This window comes from Ambystoma mexicanum, chromosome 12 (genome assembly GCF_040938575.1).
Source record: "Ambystoma mexicanum isolate Mex_15411 chromosome 12, UKY_AmexF1_1, whole genome shotgun sequence".
Lineage (NCBI taxonomy): Eukaryota > Metazoa > Chordata > Amphibia > Caudata > Ambystomatidae > Ambystoma > Ambystoma mexicanum.
This window is the reverse complement of record NC_090936.1, coordinates 151,188,326-151,207,941: the sequence shown is the minus strand read 5'-3', so window position 1 is coordinate 151,207,941 and position 19,616 is coordinate 151,188,326. Positions and strand designations below refer to the sequence as shown.

Sequence of the window (19,616 nt, the reverse complement as noted above, 5' to 3'; positions counted from 1 at the left end):
GGAAGGGAAGGGAAGGGAAATCTGCAGAACGGGTGTTAATAAGGATTATGTACATAGTGCACAGCGCAAACTGTTTGCGTCTCTATGCACTGAAATGATTGATGACCAACTGCAAGTCTTTTAGCATGCATGCAGAACAAGTGGCATGCCAAACCCAGAAGGCTTTGCCCCAGCTCATCTCTGAAGGCAACACAATAACTAGCAAGGTACGTGGAGCAAGGTTCATTATACAAACTTACTTTAGCGCATAGTCAAACTAAGTGTTCCTTCTTCTTGACAATAACCGCACAGCCATTAACATTACTGCTCATTTTTCTAATATATTTAATTAATCATTTTCTTGTTTTATTTTCTTTGGGTGCCCAGTCAGGTAGAAGTATTTATGTCCTGGGTTTCTTCCTTGCCCTGGGCTCTGCACTACTCATTCGCCTCTTGCGCGACGTGCAGTAAAGGGCCAGACCAACAAGGAGACATTCCAAGACGATCCTAGCGAATGCTCCTTATGACCGGTTCGTGTTTTTGACCGGGTGAAGACTTGCGTAACATTAGGGGAAACGGAACAAAATAGAGCTGCCTTCTGTTAGGCAGGTCACTGGATTAAACACATACATTGCAGAGTAACAAACTGGCTGTGGCAAAGCCAGAACTCTTCCCCGGAGCAGCATATGCACACCTCGCAACGACTGCCCCATTGACCAAGATGTTCGGAGGCGACTATAAGGAATCCATTCTTGAAAATAAAGTGGAATGTTGGAAGTCTCTTAATTCAATATACTTTCACTGTCTCCCAACTGAAGCCACTTAACAATGTAGAAGTTTCTTTTTCCAACTCTCAGAAGAGAGAGTCCATTTTTCAGAATATGCTGTCCAGGCACAAGAACTTCTTCTGGATTGGAAACTCTTCTGTGGTTAATGTTCACGCCGCCTGTTGCGATGATCTCATGCCTACAAAGGAAACAACAAGCAACCTATTAAACAGTTTGGCTGACACTTAGTGCGCATTACCGGGATGTGTTGCCAAAGGAGCAAACTGAACCCTGGCCACTTTCAAATACATGAAAAAAAATCTAACATTTTACAAACCATATCCCATTTCCTGTCACCATATAGATTTGTATTTGTTGACATGTGGCACATAATTTAAAGAGATTGCCACATTACACACAAGTAGAAAACAAAGTCACCTCCACTGACGTGTGGGTTCTATGAACCTTTGTCACAAATTGTTCACCTACTTCATTTGTGCAAAATTTTGGAGGGAAATGCGTACAATCCTATATATATATATATATATATATTTATTTTACACACTTTATCCCCCACTTACCATATTCACTTTGCTGCAAAACAAGTGCAAAATAAACGGCAGAAATGCATTCTGCGAAAGTGGGCTAGACCGATGGGGGCAGATCAGTTCTGCAAACATGAGCGGCAGTATGGTAGGTTGTAATTCAGAGCGTACAGGGGACGCTCCTCGGAACAAGTGCAAATGGCATAGCACAATGTAGAAACCTAGAAAAATAGTGCGCCATTGGAAATGAGAAACTTATTTGTTTAGGGCCTGAACTTATGAAACCAGCAAACTCTAGAGAGAAGAGCAGGAAGGAGCAGGTCATACCATAGCTTTACTACAGCATGCACTCTTACTGTGAGTGCTTCCAATGTCGAAGGACGCAGGATGGGAACATGCAGCAGGAGCTTAGAAATGGTGGAAAAAGCGGGAGAGCAGCCAACCAAAACCACCACCAGCTTTATTTAAAAATAAATAAAAAAAACGCAGGGGATCCACCAGACACTTCTGTTAGCAAACAACTAACCATCTCCCTCCAACATCTACGTTTGAGACAAAAATAAACCACACCTTCTCACACCCAGCCAATGAGGATACTATTTAGCATATCATGTGGCATAATTAAATATTGTAAGTGAAAACTACCAACATTGCAAGGATAAAATTAAGATGTACAACAGCGTAGTTAAGCACATGGATAAACTGAAAATGGGGAACAAGTTTTTGAGGCAGAACGCAAAAATATGTAGATGGTTTTAACTGGAGGTACATTGGCACCCCTTGTCCATGGAAATTACCACCGGGTTAAGACGCGGTATAAGAACATTTGTGGGACATCAAAACAGTTAAGGGGTTTCATCCCCCTAGCAGAACAGCTTAACATTGTGGAAACGCAACCTGCAATTTCCCTACTCCCCCGTAACTCTATCTCCAGCCTACATCAGAATAAGAAGTATTTCAACAAATTCTTGGATAAAAACTAGGGGCCCGATTAAAGGAATAGTGCACATTTGTCCCGCAAAGGCAGCAGGCCGAGAACGACATTGCACGAGCCTCCATGCAGAATAAAAAATGTGCACTCCGTGTATTCATGGAACAGTTTGCGCAAAGTAACCATATACACAAGTCGCAGCCAGAATGCCCCCGACACACCCCCACACAAAGCAAAAACAGCCAGAACAGTCACCTTTGAGTGCTCCCTTGGGCATGAATAGATGCACCTTTCAAACAGGTCTGCATCTCAGGGACCCTGCGCGTGGTCCCCCGTAACTGTTACCGGCACCCCAACCACATGCGTACGATAATTTGTATATCAGGTAAAACTCGGAAAATGTGTGTGCGAAACCACATGAACCATTCCTGCTTATGCACACTCCCATGTCAGATTGGACCCACGGCTGCGTGGACGCACCCCTCAATCCAACACCCGATCTTACTTCTGCGTGGTGATACCTATGCGCAAGTGTCTGTATGCCTGCTTTCGGGTGGCAGATTTTATGAGGGATTTGCGTAGCCATTTCCCAGCCGAGCGGTTGCGTACTCAAGATCCATGAATACGTCCTGTTTCACGCAATAGTGGGCGTGCGATGGACTGCCTGCAACCCATCCCTGTTAACGCCCACATTTTCCCTTTTTTCCCTCATTTTCCATGTTCTACCCCTAACCTGTCCTCTGCGCAAGGCACTCGGTCTCTCGCAGGGACGTGACGAGCTTGCACACAAAGTAAAAAAAAAAAGTGCCACACATTCAATTCCATGAATCGACAAATGTGATTTTGCACACAGTTTGGCACGCAAAGTCCCGATTTTCCATGCAGATAAATCTGTGAATCGGGCCCTCAGAGTCGGCTACTTGCCGGATCCTAACCGCCACTCAAGAGGCTGTCAGAATGCCCCTTCTAGGGTGGAGGAATATTTTGTAGCAGATAATAGTGCTATACCCGACGCAAGGTTGCAGAGAGGGTTACCTCTGTGACCTTTTTGCCAAGAGAACCTTCTACCCCAGAGCATCTAATAAGTTTACTATTAGATATACAAATTGTTCGGAGCCTACCCACGGGGCATATAAGAACCGACTCTTACTACCCTTGTGTAATTATCACCCTTAAATGCCATCAAACTTTGCAACAACAAGCATGCACACTAGCAATAGAGTGCCTCTCATGCAATCGGACACATTAAGAATGCTCTTGCACGCATGTATATGTATTCTCTTGTAGGCATAAGTATTAAAAATAGTATAGTCCAACAATAAGCAATTTAGCATTTTAACAGTAGGGTACCTGAATATTCGTATTCCCTTCTATGCCATTAGACATATGTTGTTATTTCAACCTCTGTAAACCCATTAAATGCAACGTATAAAAAAATCTATCAATACTGCATGCCTACTAAGGGTGATCACGTAAAAGCAATCTAAAGCCATGGGCGAAAAGAGAAATAAAAAAGGGTAAACCGTAGCAATTCACCTGTTGGAATCTTCTCTCACATCCACTAATGTATTTATGGGGTCACTTATCCTCTGCAGAGGTACAAGAACGAGTGCAGGTTTTGAAGTGTGAAGTACCAATCGTATCTTATTTCAGACCAGTGCGCCACAAACTCTTGTCGACAGTTAACGGCTAACCGGCCCAAAAACATACAAATAGCATGGCCACTCGATTTCAATAAACACAAAGCTGGTCCAACATCCAAATCAAACTCCCCAAAATATATGCGCAAGAAAATAATAGGAATTTGAAACAAAAATGGAAAATGGCTATAAATTAGAACCACGGGGTAGATGTAAAAACGTCCTAGCAGCTCTGGCCTTAAAAGAATCTGCTCAGCAGGCGTTCAGGATAGTCCCTGGTAACTATGCCTATTTCAGAGTGTACTATGTAGGGTTGTATTATCACATCATAGGATTACATCGAATCTAAATAGGATTGTGAATGTTAGCATGTGCCACACTTAAATGGAATTTTGAACTTTGGCCTGCACCGCATCTAGATAGGATTGTGAAGGTTAGCAAGCGCCACACTTGGATAGAACTGTGAACTCCAGGCTGCCCCTCACCTGGACAGGATTGTGAATACTGGCCTGCGTCGCACCCAGATAGGATTGTGAATGTTAGCATGTGCCACACATGGATGGAATTATGAAGATTACCAAGTGCAACACCTAAATGGATTTGGGAATCTTAGCATGTCCCACACTTGGATAGAATCCTGAACGTTGGCCTGAGTCCCTTCCTGATAGGATTGTGAATGTTAGCATGTTAAATATCATATATCCCACTAACTAAAAAAGGTCAACACTTCTGCATACTTATCTCACTCCAAAAAAAAAAAAAAACCAAACTCACAACCGGCACACACTTTTACAACACTGCAACATAAGCCGCACCAACAGCACACGAGGACGGACATTGATCCGATACTCGCACCAAAGCTCAGCATCCGTGTATACTGAGTTGAAGCTGCCAACAGAACACCACTCCTCCCACTATCCTACTCCCCCTTCACCTTACTAACCCATCCCACCTTCCCACTTGCAGATCACCAGAGCGCCTGGGGAACAACTCTGTTGGTGACGGTCCGCGGTACAAATACCTTTAACATTTTAACATGACTTCTAACAGTCAATTTTTGCATTTTCGCCCCCATCGTATTCTCAGCTGCTCTTGCCTTAATAGGTCTATCATCTAAACAATTCAGTGGAATCACTGGCGCGTAACAACTTTCTATTCATAGACCTTCCCATTAGTTGGCTGGCCGCTCTCTTCTACGGTGAGCAAAAATGAACCTCTAATCTAAATTCCACCATTAACAAGCTGGCTGCTATTCCTACATTTAACACAGGCTTTTCAAGAAAACAATTGTTGAGAGGATTCCACTGTAAGCCCAAACAAGCATTACACAATTGAATCATTAACGTTATTTATTTCCATATTCAAACAGTTAAAAGCAATATTTTTTGCTTAACTATTCTATCAAATGTGACAGGTTTACAGTTACTTAAGGTCCTGTTGTTTTGCTCATATCAAATAGACTATGGGTCTCATTACGTGTTTGGAGGCAGCCATGGTGCTCCATTACTGGGTTCCTGCAATGGGGACTTACTGGGTCTTTCCGACATAGGAGGACCCGGTAATTCCTCCTTGCAGGAAGCATTCCCCATTCCCATTTGAGCCCCCATAGGGCTCAAATGGGAATGGGGAGGGAGGTAACGGGCACATTACAAGTCTCCCGTTGTTACCTCCCTCTTCCCCTCGCGGACCCAGAAAAGACATCTGGTTTTACCAGACGTCTGGTCCGGGTCCCGCAAAGGGAACCTCGTAATCGGCGCTCCCGTAATGAAGGGGGCGGGTCCCGTACCGGCCCCCTTCATTACAGGAGCGCCAGGGTTATAATGAGGCCCTATGTGTCTTAGTCAGCCGATGCAATTTATCAGTGTTAGGTTGCCCTCTGCTGTCCAAATGCCAAAGTGCCCCTCTTTGTATCTCTATCCATCAATCAGAGATAAGCCAACTGCATTACAAAAGGTTATTTCTCATTGACCTGCAGGAAGAAAAAGAACACTTTGTGCTTACAAGCGGAACAGTCCACTAAAACAGGCCAGCATGTTGTTATGAGCAAAGAGGAATCAAATAGTCTATGACGAGACAGGGTGCAATGCTGAAATTGCATAGGAAAAACAATGCCCGATTAGATACGAAGAACCATGCAGGTTTTGAAGGGTCAATGATCACGATTAGCGGGTACTTCGTAACTGTGTCAGAGTTTAAAGTAAGGATGGCTACAATAAATGTTTAGATGACAAAGAAAACGTGACACTATATTGGAGCGGAGGGATCAGCCCAGACTGCGCATTCAGTTAGACCTGAACTCTGAGGAAAACATACTAGAACAGCGTACGTGATATAAGATTAAATGTAGAAGAGCGTTGCTTTTAGGCCTGCGGTCGTTAACGGTCTTACAGGATGCACTCAGCACTAGGCTGAGAAGGAAGAGAAAGCCACAAAGTACACGTGTAGGTGTTCATTACAGAAAATGTAAAAACCCCAGTACATTATACAGCTTTTGAACTTCACTAGCAGGCAGCATGAATAATCACTTGATAGTTTGATTGGTTAAACACATTAAAGGGTCCATTTACATTTTCTGAAACAAGTACTAAAATGTGTGCTGGTCATCACGCCACAACTTACTTGAGCACATTCAAAGCCCTGTTCCAAGCAACATTTCTTTGGGAATAGCTCATTTTTCAAAGCAGGCCAGATATGCTCATATGTTACAACGAAGAATAGGCTGCATGAGGCCACAGTAACAGCTTAGGGTTTTAGTTTTTAAAACCCTGCTTCTATGAAATGTGACACACCCCGAAGAACAGTGAAACACGAGGAAAGGTATAATCCATTTTAAAATCTGTGAAATTGAGAGGAGAGAGAAAAGCAAAAGCTCCAGTGCAGAAAGACAGCTTGGGGGCCCTTCCATCAGATACACCAGGGTGTATGCAGGAGAGTTTCTAATTTGTAAGTCTTGCTTTGGTGTCTTTAGTAAGGGGCCTTAAACATGGGCATAACGTGCATTGGATTCGAACAGGTGGGGAGTGCCTATCACACTGCGGCTAACATACAAGACTCTTGACCAGAGGATTGTTCTAGAAGTAGCGACTGGACAGCCGAAAGACACGGTTTGTGATGAACAAGTAGTTCCAGGGGCAATTTCAACAGCAAACTCTGCTTCGTAGAATGGTGGCTATTATTAGAATCCCATTTGGAAGGAACTAACCAATGAAGAAGGTTGTTCAACAAAGCCACAGCTCACCACATGCAAAGCAGTGTCCAAAGCAACGTGCGATTGTGAATTCCACCTGTCTCCAAAACATGCCAAAGGTAGATATGTAGGCTGAAATGTTATAACACAAAGTAACAGTAAGCTGCACATTGGCACACATCGTCTAACCGAATAGTAACATGCTTAACTTAAGGCACAAGCTGTTCAAACCTGGCTTTTATTAAAATGTGAGAGTGGTACAGAGACTGATTGATAGCCCTCAGCAGCAGGATTGTCCAACGCCTGATTGTGAACATGCTTGATCTCAAGTTAAACAGAAGACGTTGGGGACTGCAGCTACTGGAGGAATGTCCTCGGTGAAAGAAAATTCCCAGCAGCTACCGAGTTTTGACTTTTGAATGAGTTCCAAAACCCTCTTGGGGCTTCTTCCGGTTGGAGCTCGACACAGCTCCCCCTGGTCTTGCTGTTCTTAGCCCCACAAAACACCCAACGCCCCAGAGACCTTGCTCCACTCTTCAAAATAAAGGGGGTTACAATCTAGGGTCAGAAAATACAGGTGGGCCTGCCAAGCCTTTTAGGGAGGTTGCGCAAGTTAAGTAATTTCTAGGAAGACAACAACCACTTTTTACTATGGTGATCAAGTGATCATGAGCGAGTCTTTGTGAGAATAAATAACATTCCAATAACATTCCAATAGAAAAGATGATTGAAAGAACTTTCATTCAGTTCCTGTGTTATGTTCACACACAGCAGCAGCTGAGAACCTCAATTCTATTTATGTGCAATCTTTTCCATTTCATGTTGCAGGGTTTGAATATTCAGGATACAGCTCTGTTTGGTATTGCGGATCATAACGTCATGCACTGTGTCAACAGTCTCCAGCTTTTCAATACTTGAAAAGCTAGTATTGCAATAATGCAGAATTACCCTTTTTGTGAAATATGTAAAGCAAAACTAAATCCTTTTTCTCTGCAAGCCGGCTGACAGTGCAATTATTGAAAATATGCAATTTAAAGCTTAAAAATAGAAATTATGCGAGACAGGTCGCAGACTAAGCTTATGCAGTTCGTCTAGAAAAAAGCATTCCTCGAAGACACTGATTATAATACCATTATATCAGAGGCAAGTGTTTGCTCTGATGTGAGGGTATAGAAGAAATAAATAAGTGGAACAAAGGAAAGAACAAACGCTGGAGGTAGTAACAACTTATCACACTGCTTTGAGATGTTAATTGATAAAACGCTATATAAACAACCAGTCATATTAGCCCACTGGAAACTCTCTTCCTTATGTTATATGGTTACCCAGAGATAAGGGGTACAATCTGTTTATTTAAGCTGGATGAGCAGGTCAACCACACTGTTCTAAAACCACCTTTCCAAGATTACGTGTGCAACATTAACGCACATGTAGAATAGTCCAGCAGGTAAGAGGTAAACACATGTTCGGCAGGAAAACAATAGAAACCTTTGCTGTAAATGACTTATCAGATGAGGGCAGATGAAACATGTTTTTGCTATGCCACAGATTCTTATGTTACCATAGTATGACAACTTTAGGATTAAATATTAAACAAAATACATAAAAGTATTAGGAGATATTTCCCATCCAATATCTATGGCTCGAACATGATATCTTCTAATACTAGTTAAGATTTCTTTTTTGTTACATTGTAGGGCATGGTTATGTATGTTTTATTGATTTTATGTTAATGTTAAAGGACATTTGTACCGCGCACTATCACCACCGAAATGGTCCCGTGGCACTCTGGCGGCTCTGAAAAGGTGAGCAGAGGGAGTGGGTTAGTGGGAATAAGCTGGAAAAGTGCAAGAGAGCAGTGATGTGCTGTTGGCAGCCTCAGCCCGATGGGTCCGTTGGCTGGGCTTGGGGTGTTTTACGGTCGGTAGTCATCGTGAGCTGTTGTGCAAGTCTATGTGTGTCTTGTTTTGTTGCATTGTTGTGAAGTTTGTGCGGATTGCTGCGTTTTAGGCTTGTGGTTGCGTTTGGTTAGAGTTTGCGAAGTGTATGCAGAGGGATGAAAGTCTTAGTTGGTTGGTTGGTTAGTTGGCATTGCTGTCCTTGCTATTGTGGGATTCCATCTAGGTGCGGTACATGCCGACATTCACATTTCTATCTAGATGCGACGCAAGCTAAAGTTAGGAATCCTAAGTGTGGTGCATGTTAAGAATCACATTATTATCTAGATGCGGCGCAAGCAAAAGTTCAGAATTCCATACGAGTGGCATATGCTAATAATCACATTTCTATCTAGATGTGGCGCAAGCTAAAGTTCAGAATTCCATACGAGTGTGGCATATGCTAATAATCACATTTCTATCTAGATGCGGCGCAAGCTAAAGTTCAGAATTCCATACGAGTGTGGCATATGCTAATAATCACATTTCTATCTAGATGCGGCGCAAGCTAAAGTTCAGAATTCCATATGAGTGTGGCATATGCTAACAGTCACATTTCTATCTAGATGCGGTGCAAGTTAAAGTTAGGAATCCTGAGTGTGGCACATGCTAATAATCACATTTCTATCTAGATGCGGCGCAAGCTAAAGTTCAGAATCCCATACGAGTGTGGCATATGCTAATAATCACATTTCTATCTAGATGCGACACAAGCTAAAGTTCAGAATTCTAAGTGTGGCGCATGTTAAGAATCACATTTCTATCTAGATGCGGCACAAGCTAAAGTTCAGAATCCCATACTAGTGTGGCATATGCTAAGTCACATTTCTATCTAGATATGGCGCAAGCTAAAGTTAGGAATCCCAAGTGTGGCACATGCTAATAATCACATTTCTATCTAGATGCGGAGCAAGCTAAAGTTCAGTTTCTTACATGTGTGGCACGAGCTAAAATTGGCAGGCAAGTTAATATGCATCACAAGGCAACATTTACAATCCATTTACAGTGGTCACAAGTCTTCCTATGTATGTACTGTTTAAGTGTATGGCAGTCTACGCTATGGAAGGTAAGGTAGAGTGACGGGGGCTTTCAGGAGTAGAGTAATTGCTCTGCACCCCACCAGTGCCACACTCACAGTTTTGTTGGTATCTGCTGGCTTCCTTGGCTTCCCCTGCAGACACCTGCAGACACCTGCAGACACCTGCAGACACCTGCAGACACCTTCTGGATCCGCCTCTGTTGGAACCACCCTTTGCCTCGGGTCCTTCGCCGCAGGGGCTGCACGGGCAGAGCTCTTCCCTGGGAGGGGGTGTCATGAGGCGAGGTGGACCAATCGGGTCGCGAGGGAGGGTTGGGAGGCGGGCCAGTATGTGCCAAGGAAGCGGGCATGGAAAGGGACACACGCCGCGCACAATGTACTTTTTAAAGTACTAAAGGTTCATTTTTGGGAGCAGGCTATGGGGATGGGCAGCGCACCCTTACCTGGCCTCATGTGGCTGGAGAAATGGCGGGGGTCGGGTGCCTGCAGTAGGTTCAGGCCCTATGTTGTGGGAAAGGCGAGGGGACCAATTGGGTCGCGAGGGAGGGTTGAGAGGCGGGCCAATATGTGCGGGGAAGCAGGCATGGAAAGGGACACACGCCACGTACAATGTACTTTTTAAAGTACTAAAGGTTAATTTTTGGGAGCAGGCTATGGGGATGGGCAGCGCACCCTTACCTGGCCTCATGTGGCTGGAGAAATCCGAAATAAACATGGATTGATTTGCAATAATGGTCTTTCTGTGGCTTGTATCTTGAATCACATGTTATGTATAGGCAGCAATCTAGTGGTTGGTTTGGAGAATTTAATCTTGTTTTTTCAAACTTGAAAAATAGGGCGAAAACTGAGTGTTTGTCACACCATCCCTTATTCTATGTGCACAGGAATTTGCAATCCTTCACACTAAGATTACCTCAGGTAGTTTGTTTTTCTTTCATGAGATGCATGTTCTGTGCGAGTGTTGCTGCATTTTATACTGCCCCTTTACTCTCAAGTGGGTGGCAGTGTGGCCATATGTGATTCTAAGCAGACAAGCCACCGAAAAACAATTACTAGCTAAATAATGCTGATTTTCTGAGACTTGTGAATCTGCTTAGATTCACCTGCTTTGCATATACAAGCGAGCAGTACCAGATGAAGGAGGTTGGCGAGGTGAGGGTACAGTTGCAAATATATGTTTTAAGGCAGCTTGGCCCACCTGTGAATCAGCCCCTGCCTGTGTATTCACACCATAGTATTGTGCAGAAGTGTGAACTGAGGTCCAACTTGCCGCTTTATAAATGGATTTCAATTACATCTTTGAAATGACAGCTTATGTTCTGCCTTTGGTATGGGTGGAGTGCGCCCTAGGGGTGAACGGGAGCGATTTATGTGCCAACGTGTAGCAGAGATATATACACTTTACAATCCATCTGGCAACATTGGCTTTAGTCAATATATTCCTTTCTCTTCTTGCAAAACAAATTCAGAATTGGATTGCTTTGCAGAAATTCTTTGGTTCAGCTAACTTAGAACATTACAGCCCCCTAATCTGTGGGTTAGGAAAGAATGATTGTAATTAGAGAATGTTTGACATGGAAGTTAGAAATGCACTTTTGTGGAAAGCGTGGATGTGTTCTTAAGACCTTTTTATGCTTATGAACAGTGACAACGGGTTCATTGAACGAGAGGGCTTGTAGTTCACGTATTCTCCAGATGGATATGAAGTCATTTCGAAAGGCTACTTTGTCATTTCCCCTTTTCCAAAAGGGGCTGTATGCACTGGTTCAGATGAGGTCCCAAAAGGCCTCTGTAGAAGTTCATGAAAGTCCGAACCAGCCTGAGGGTGTCCGACTGGTTGGTAAATGCACTCAACACCTTCCATAAATGTTTTGATGACAGGCACTTTCCAACAAGACACCTTATATGTTGCAACTTGCTGTAAGCTGCTAGTCCCGCTAAGTGAACTTCAAGGGATTTGTAAATCAAAACCAAATCAAGAAGGTAAAGCAGGTATGGAACAACATCTGCTGGTGTGCAGTGAAAGGGGTTTATATTTGAACATGAAATGACAATCTGCTTCCACTTACTATTGTAGTAGTTTCTAATGTTGGGGTTTTCTTGCCTCACGCAAGATGTCCATGTAGCTTGGTGGCAAGTGTAAATGACAAAACTCTCTAACTTCAGGAGCCAGGTTGCCATGTTTTTAGTGTGCTGGTTGTGTGTTTTCAGGTTATGTGCGTGGCTCAGTAGGTCGCAGATTGGGTGAATCTTGATTTGTGAAGGTGCACATTGGTCTAATGAGAATCATTGTTAAATGTAGTGTAGCAATTTATGTATTACTCTGAAGCAGTGGTGCCGGGGGTCAAAAGCCTATTAAATATCCCTGACCAGTTCATCCACAGTGTTTTCTATCGACCCAAGTTATGTGTACCTGGACGCATAGACTGGGCATTTTGCATTTTCTGCTGCTGCAAACGGGTCCACAGAAGGGCGATTCCCCCATATTGCAAACCTCTGTAGGAGTATACTTGTGTTGATTTCACCATTTGTGTTCTTGCCGGAAGCACTCTGCCTAAGATTGTGTGCTCTCCCGGCACACGTTGCACCCAAATTAAAATGTGTCTTACGCATAAGTGCCATATTTGTTGAGCGAGAAGTGCGTGTGCTGCCCTGCTCTTTTAAGTAAAACATGGCTGTGGTAGTTACTATGTGGATAAGCATGCTGTTGTTTAGAAGTAGTGCTTGGAAGCAATACAGGGCCATTTTCAATTCAATTCTTTATTGCATTTATGGTTTACAAACAAACCTGCAAAAAAACACGCATAAGTAAAATAGGGCCATTTTGATATCCTGGCGTTCCAACTCTTTTATATGTTGAGCCATATGTTGTTGCGTCCATGTGTTTTGCACAGCGAGCTCTTGACATTTGCCCCGCCCCCGACCCATAGCCTACCTTCACCGAAGAGCGTTTACCACCATTTACAATACAACAACATTATCCTACCCCCCAGACACCTGTGACCATTACACTGTAAGCCATTGTTTTAATCAGTGCATGCAGAGTTTTGAGTGAGGAATAATTAATATGCAGGAAGCCATCATTCCCGACAGTTTCATGACTCTTCCGATTGTATTCGGACTTCCGACCTAGTAAAACGACACCTGGGCTAACATTGCTAGCACGCTCTTGAGATGGGTAGGCTAGCGCTTGTTTTGGGTCTATGAACACCTCGAGGAATTGTTTTCTTTTTAAGGGGGTGAGGTTCGATTTTGGTTTGTTGATTGAAAGCCCCACTTGGTGTACAAGATGTATTACCACTGGAATGTGTTGTAAGCAAACTGCCTCTGTTTCCCCCGTTCTCAGTCTTCCAGATAATTGTACATATGAATATTTTGCCTGAGTAGATGTGCCACCACCACTGTGAGGACCTCCCTTAACACACAGGTGCCAATGCAATTCCAACTGAAAGGGATGAGAGCCCACCTTGAAGTGCACATACTTTCGGTGACCTGGGAACATTGAGATGTGAAAGTATGCATCTTTCATATCCAATGTTGCCTTAGATGTCTTTTTTTGTAAAAAAACATTTTTTAAGCCGGGATTACTTCCTTATGGGTGGTCCCCCGGAACTTCTGCAGTTCGACATATTTGTTTGCTGACTGTAGGTCTAACACCAGCATTTATTTGTCTTGTTAACTAGAAATGTAGTAAATAAATGCCCAAGTTTGCCTGATGCGGTGGGACTGCTTCAATGGTACTCTTTTTGCAATGATGCCTAGACTACCTTTTGCAGTAGTATTAAATGCTCCCACTGCATTTTCTTTTCTCTCCGAGAAAGATTGTATGGAGCTCACACAGTAACCATTGGCTACTGTTTATAAGACCCACTTTTCAGATGTGATCCCCTTCCATGCATGGACAAACAATGTTATACTTCCCTCTACAGGGGGAGGCATGGGAGGGTCACTCTTAAGAAAGAGGCTGTCCCTCTTAGGGCTTGGCTTCTAGCTCTGTATCTGAAATAATCAGAGGACGTTGATGTATAAAGGATCATGGGTCCCTGTCCACGTAGGAGGGGAATAGTGTGACAGAATGCCCCTGTTGAAGCACGATTCTTGGATTTATTTTTAAAACAAGTCGTAATACTCTGGGGGCAGCCGTATGGACGGCCTGTGCAAGCCATTTGAATCCAAGCAGATTCACAAGCCTCAGAAATATATATACAAGACATTGCGACAACTAGTATGTGGGTAAAAGGACTTACTCCATACAGCCTGATCACCAAAAATAGCCAGCATTATTGCCCAGCCTTAAGCAGTCTATGTCTTATCAGAAGGAGACTATGCCCATTGTTAGGCTTGAGCTTTGAAGCTACATTAAACATTGAAATTTAGTAGTTTAGCTTCTTTTAAGGCTCTGCTTCGTTAAAAAAAAGAAAAAACTGCCCAGAAAAGAAGGAACAAGAAAATAAATGCTCCCATCACACAGCCCCTTGCACTTTCACCAATTAAAAATGGATCAAGAGGACTACAGTTCCTGATTAACTGTTCATCTGCCAACTGAAAACATAGAATATCTGTTGTATGACAAAGAAGAACCTACCCTCTTGCTCCTTCTGGAATGGCATTCATTTTGCGGCACATATCGAGCACCGTTGTCCCCGATTCAAACAAGAACTCTGCAAAAGGGGCTTCTGTGAAGAGTTCTTGGAGTTCCTCGTCAGACATCACCTCTAGTGCTTCTATGCTGCTGTTGTAAAGAGCTTTGGTACACCTACAAAAGGGACGTACCTCAGGATTAAAAAGTGACCACATTGATACAAAAATGCTACAAGATTGCAGACATGTGCATATCTGCGGCACAAGGGCATGACAATGAACACAGAGGAACTAGGAGGTGGATCCTGTACTGGGAAGTGAGGCATCCTGACCCACATAGCCAACGAGCTGCTAAAACCAACAGAAGGTATGAAACTGAATGACTGAACAGATTCTGGGTGGCTTTCACGTGCAGAAGGATGATTTATTTGTCTTGTTGAGGCAGCTGGCTAATGGACATGCAATCACTTTCCAACGAAATACATTATTGCAAAAAATATATGCATTATGGAAAATAAGTCAATTCGCTTTTAACAACAAGAATATTTACGTGACGAAAACCATGCGTGTTCCTTCCTAAATGTAAACCGAATTAATTAGGTTTGTGTGCCAAATAATTGGTCCTCTTTCTAAAATGAGTAAGTGTACCAAATCCCTTTGGGCCTGATTCATGGAAGTGTTTTATAATGGTGCAATCCCATAGGGAAAACGTTCTGTGAATCAGGGCCTTTATCTTGAATCTTTCAATTCACATCTGTAAGACACCACATGCATTAACTTGCAGAGGGGGCATGCAGAGGATTCAGAATATCAAAGGGCACTGGGAAGTTGGCTACCCAATATCCCATTGTGCATAGAGAAAACCTACTCTCAAAATGATGTAAACGTCAGATAATTCACCCATATCGGCAGACAGTTCATCTACTCTGCAGCCTTTCCACAACAGACCAGATTAATTTTAACCAACGGTTGTGATGCTTTTGGGGACAAGGTACCAGTGGGACAACATTCTGTAAGGGCTCTCTCGGTTCTGTGCACTAATAATCATGTTTAGCAATAACTGTAGAGTGAATCCAGATCCTCCATATTCATTCTCAATTTCCTTTTGGCAAATTCTTAGACCAGGCTACACAATTATGTAGGCATTTTTGGAACTGGAAAACTTGAAAGTGTTTTATACAGATTCTAGGCCGCCTGCTTGTTTTGCTTCAGAACTATGTATTTTTTAAAAGTGCTTTTCTACTTTCGGAAGTGCCATTTGTTTGTCGATTTATAAAGCACACTGAATATATGGGTGCATTACAATTGTGTTACAAGTTTCTGATGCATCTATGGTTATAGTCATTATGTACAAGCAATAGTTTTCCATTTGCAGATAGGAATAATACAAATATTGTATACAAAATATTTACAGAAATTCTAATAGTGGATACATTAGCTATACATCAATAATTTACTGAACCGTCAACAGAATTGTGTTGCAGGAGGCAGAATAGAATATCCAGTCTCACTTTATAAGGAGTCAGTTTTTAGTGTTTTTCCCTAAACAGTAGAATGACTGGTCGGTTCTCAAAACGATCGGAAGCGAGTTCCACAATTGGGCGTCCATGACAGAAAAGCTACCGCCTCCTGCTTTTTTCAGATTAAATCTTGGGACATTAAGGCAAAACGAATTGGCCGACCTAGTTGGGCGTGTAAATGTTTTTTTAGTAATAATTTCCATTAAATAGAGTGGGGCTGAGTTATTTAGGCATTTGTAGGTAAGCGAGACAGTTTTGAGCTGAATTCTGTTATTAGTGAGCCAGTTAATATTCTGTCTGGCCTCTGAGATATGTTGTCTCCTAGGTATACTGAGGGTGGTTCTAAGGGTATTATTTTGGAGTATTTGAAGTTTATTGACAATGCATTTACTCGCCCCTAGGTAAAGGGCATTGCAAAAATCGATTTTGGATAGAAGTAAGGCTCTCGCTAGCGTAATGCAGCTTTCTGTGGAGAGGAATGGTTTGCAGGTCTGTATCAGCTTACAGGTGTAGGCTGATGCAGAGACAGTAGCCTTCATTTGTTTGCCTAGGCTGAGGGTCGAATCAAGGTAGAAACCTAGGGTTTTAACCTCCTTAGCCACATTGATGTCAATGCCATCGATCTTGAATGCTGAGTATTTACTGCCAAGTTTGTTTATGTTAACTGAGGATCCTACGATTAGGAGCTCCATCTTCTCGTCATTCAGGCAGAGGCCATGTGTGGCCATCCATGCCTGAATGACTAGATAGATTTTGTTCACCAGGGCCAGGTTGGCATCATAGTCTCCGGTAAATGGAATCAGGATCTGGGTGTCATCTGCATAGTTAGTGTAGGTGACACAGAGATGGTCAAGGTCATCAAACAGCAGTTTGGTGAAGACATTATACGTAGTAGGTGATAAGCAAGAACCTTGGGGTCCGCCACATGTTATAGGAGTAGGAATTGCTGAGGCAGAGGTTGAGAACACTCTCATTGACCTGTTGTCGAGAAATGAGTGGATCCATGCTTTTGCTTCCTGGGAGAAATGGGCTGCTGTGGACTTTGTGATCCACCAAATTGAAAGCAGCAAATAAGTCCAATAAGAGTAGAAGGACAAGTTTCCTGTTGTCTTTGATTAGATCGATTTGGGTCTAGAACCAGATTGCTGAAGCCCTAAGAGATTGTTCATCTCCAGGTACGCTTTTATCTGGACGTAGGCTGCCTATCTTGAGTAAAAAAGGGACTGTGGTGATTGCTCTTTAGTTTGTTGGGATAGATGGGACCAAGGAAGTATTTTTATTTTATTATAATTTTTCCTTTATTTTTTTCTTTTTTTTTTTTAAAGCGTGGCATGACCCAGGCATCCTTCAAATTAGTAGGGACGTTACATGAAAGAAATGAGACATTAATTAGTTTGGTAATGAAAGCAGCCAGCTCTCTGGCCGCATCTTTGATAATCTGGCCTGGGCAAATATCGCCCCGACACCTTGAAGGTTTAAGCGAATCAATGATATTTACCACCTCTCGGGTGGTGACTTGTGTAAATTTGAAACGCGGAAACGGTTTCAGGATCGGATCTCGATTTATTTTTTTATATGAACCTGTTGTAGACAGGTTCTGCTTTTTTCTGAGATTTTTCTTTGGAGGAGTGAAATGCTGTTAGAGAGTGCGCATTCTGGATGTCGTGCACCATACTTGATCCTTAGTACATGTGTCCACGGGAGGAATAGGGGCTTCCAATTCTCTGAGGATAATAAAGAGTTCCTTGGTGCTTGAACTAGCTTCAGTAATCCTGTTGTAAATTTCTCTTATTTGAATGAAAACAAAAACATCAAACTGGCAGCAGTGCATTAGGTGAATAAGCCCTCCTCTCCATGAATGTGCACACCGGGGAAAGTCGCCTACCTCTTGGCAGATTCCAGCCCTGCTCTGCCATGAACAAGTTTGGTCACTTCTGCAGCCAGTCGCTTGTGAGGGATCCGCCTTTCCGGCTCGTTAGCATGCATCTCCATGATGTGCTTGATCTCCGGAAGAGGAAGAAACGTGAAGAGTTTCAGAAACCTTTGGGAAGAGGACATTCACTTAATGCATCGAAACACACAGCTGTCCCTACAGCCCGCAATTACACAGAGCTCAGCCATGTGGCAGCTAGTACAAATCACTTCTACCTTAACGCTAACTTGCCATAATATGGTCAGAAAAAGAGACTGCAGATTTTTTGTTCTCAGTGTAAAACACAGAGTCAGTAAAACACCCCTTCCTGTTCCAATTACATACTTATTTCCTGAAATAGTTCAGAGGGGATTTTGCCACCACAATCCCAAACTAAATATCAAAATGTATAATGGGTCAAAGTGGCAAGCTACTACTAGCCAGGCATACAAATGCACTTGCCCCTTCAGTTCTCAGCATGCACACAGCACACCATGTTCTACTGGCCAAGAGTCGATCATCACTCCAGATGGTGATTGACGAGTGCACATTTGAGACTCGGATGCATGGTTTAAGAAAATGGAATGGCATAGTCCACACCAGGCAACAAACAGAACGCAACACAAAAACGTACAGTGAATTTATATAATCTGCTGTATCGAACACTATACACATTACGGACCAGATTAAAAACTTCCAAACTGTGTACCATTTCTCCGAAACAGAGAAGGGAAACAATTATAAACGGTTTCCCCTTTATAAAAAAGGAAACCAGACGGATTTAGTACAGGTAATTCATTTTAAAATTTAAAATAAACGTAACCACTGCCCTAACAAACTACAAAAGGTATGCTCAGGAAGGGAAAGACTTTATGCACCTCTTGGCAGTGCTAGTAAGAGAAAGTAACATTCACTAAGCACCAGGGCTTAATTTGTAAGAAAATAAGTCTGAGGGCCCAAATATTTTCAACCATGCGTGTGACACTGGCCAGGCAGATCCCAGCCATTGCTGACACCACCAAGAGCTGTTGCCCATAGTGTCGACACATTTGGGGTTCAACTACAGCTCGCACCTGGAGTTCACGGATGACCTGGCTATGATTACTTCATAATCAATCCGAGTGTGAGACAATGGGCCTCATTCCGAGTACGGCGCTAACCAATGGCGCTATTAACGCCTTGGTTGACGCCGGACCGGCAGCGCCTTGGTGGATGGCGGAATCACCGCCCCATTCCAAGGTTGGCGGGGCGGTAATTCCCCATTCACCAAGGCTCTTCCCCATTCCCGAATGAGCCCCCATAGGGCTCAATGGGAATGGGGAAGATGCAAATAACGGTGACCGTTCATTACGGTCACCGTTATTGGCTTGGGGGCCCCTTTGCGCCCTCGACTTTAACACCTGCTCAAAGCAGGCGTTAAGGGCGAGGGCGCAAAGGAACTCGGAGTATGGCGGTAAGGGATCACCGCCACCGGTCTCGTTACCGGTGGCCGCTATCCCTTACCGCCATACTCGGAATGAGGCCCAATAAGTGCTGGGGCTCAGCCCAGGCAAACACCGCCACCAATTAAGCACTGCT

General features: G+C 43.3%; 1 protein-coding gene across 1 annotated transcript in view; it reads right to left on the bottom strand.

The window, feature by feature from the left end:
- Window positions 1-307: 307 nt before the first annotated feature.
- Window positions 308-19,616, bottom strand: part of YARS2 (tyrosyl-tRNA synthetase 2) — a 47,342-nt gene continuing 28,033 nt past the window's right edge. The window contains exons 3-5 of the mRNA XM_069628194.1: window positions 18,012-18,167; window positions 14,611-14,781; window positions 308-945 (exon numbers count right to left, since the gene is read on the bottom strand). Of these exons, the coding sequence (XP_069484295.1) occupies window positions 762-945; window positions 14,611-14,781; window positions 18,012-18,167 (511 nt within the window). The 3' untranslated portion in view covers window positions 308-761. The remainder of the gene's footprint in view (window positions 946-14,610; window positions 14,782-18,011; window positions 18,168-19,616) is intronic.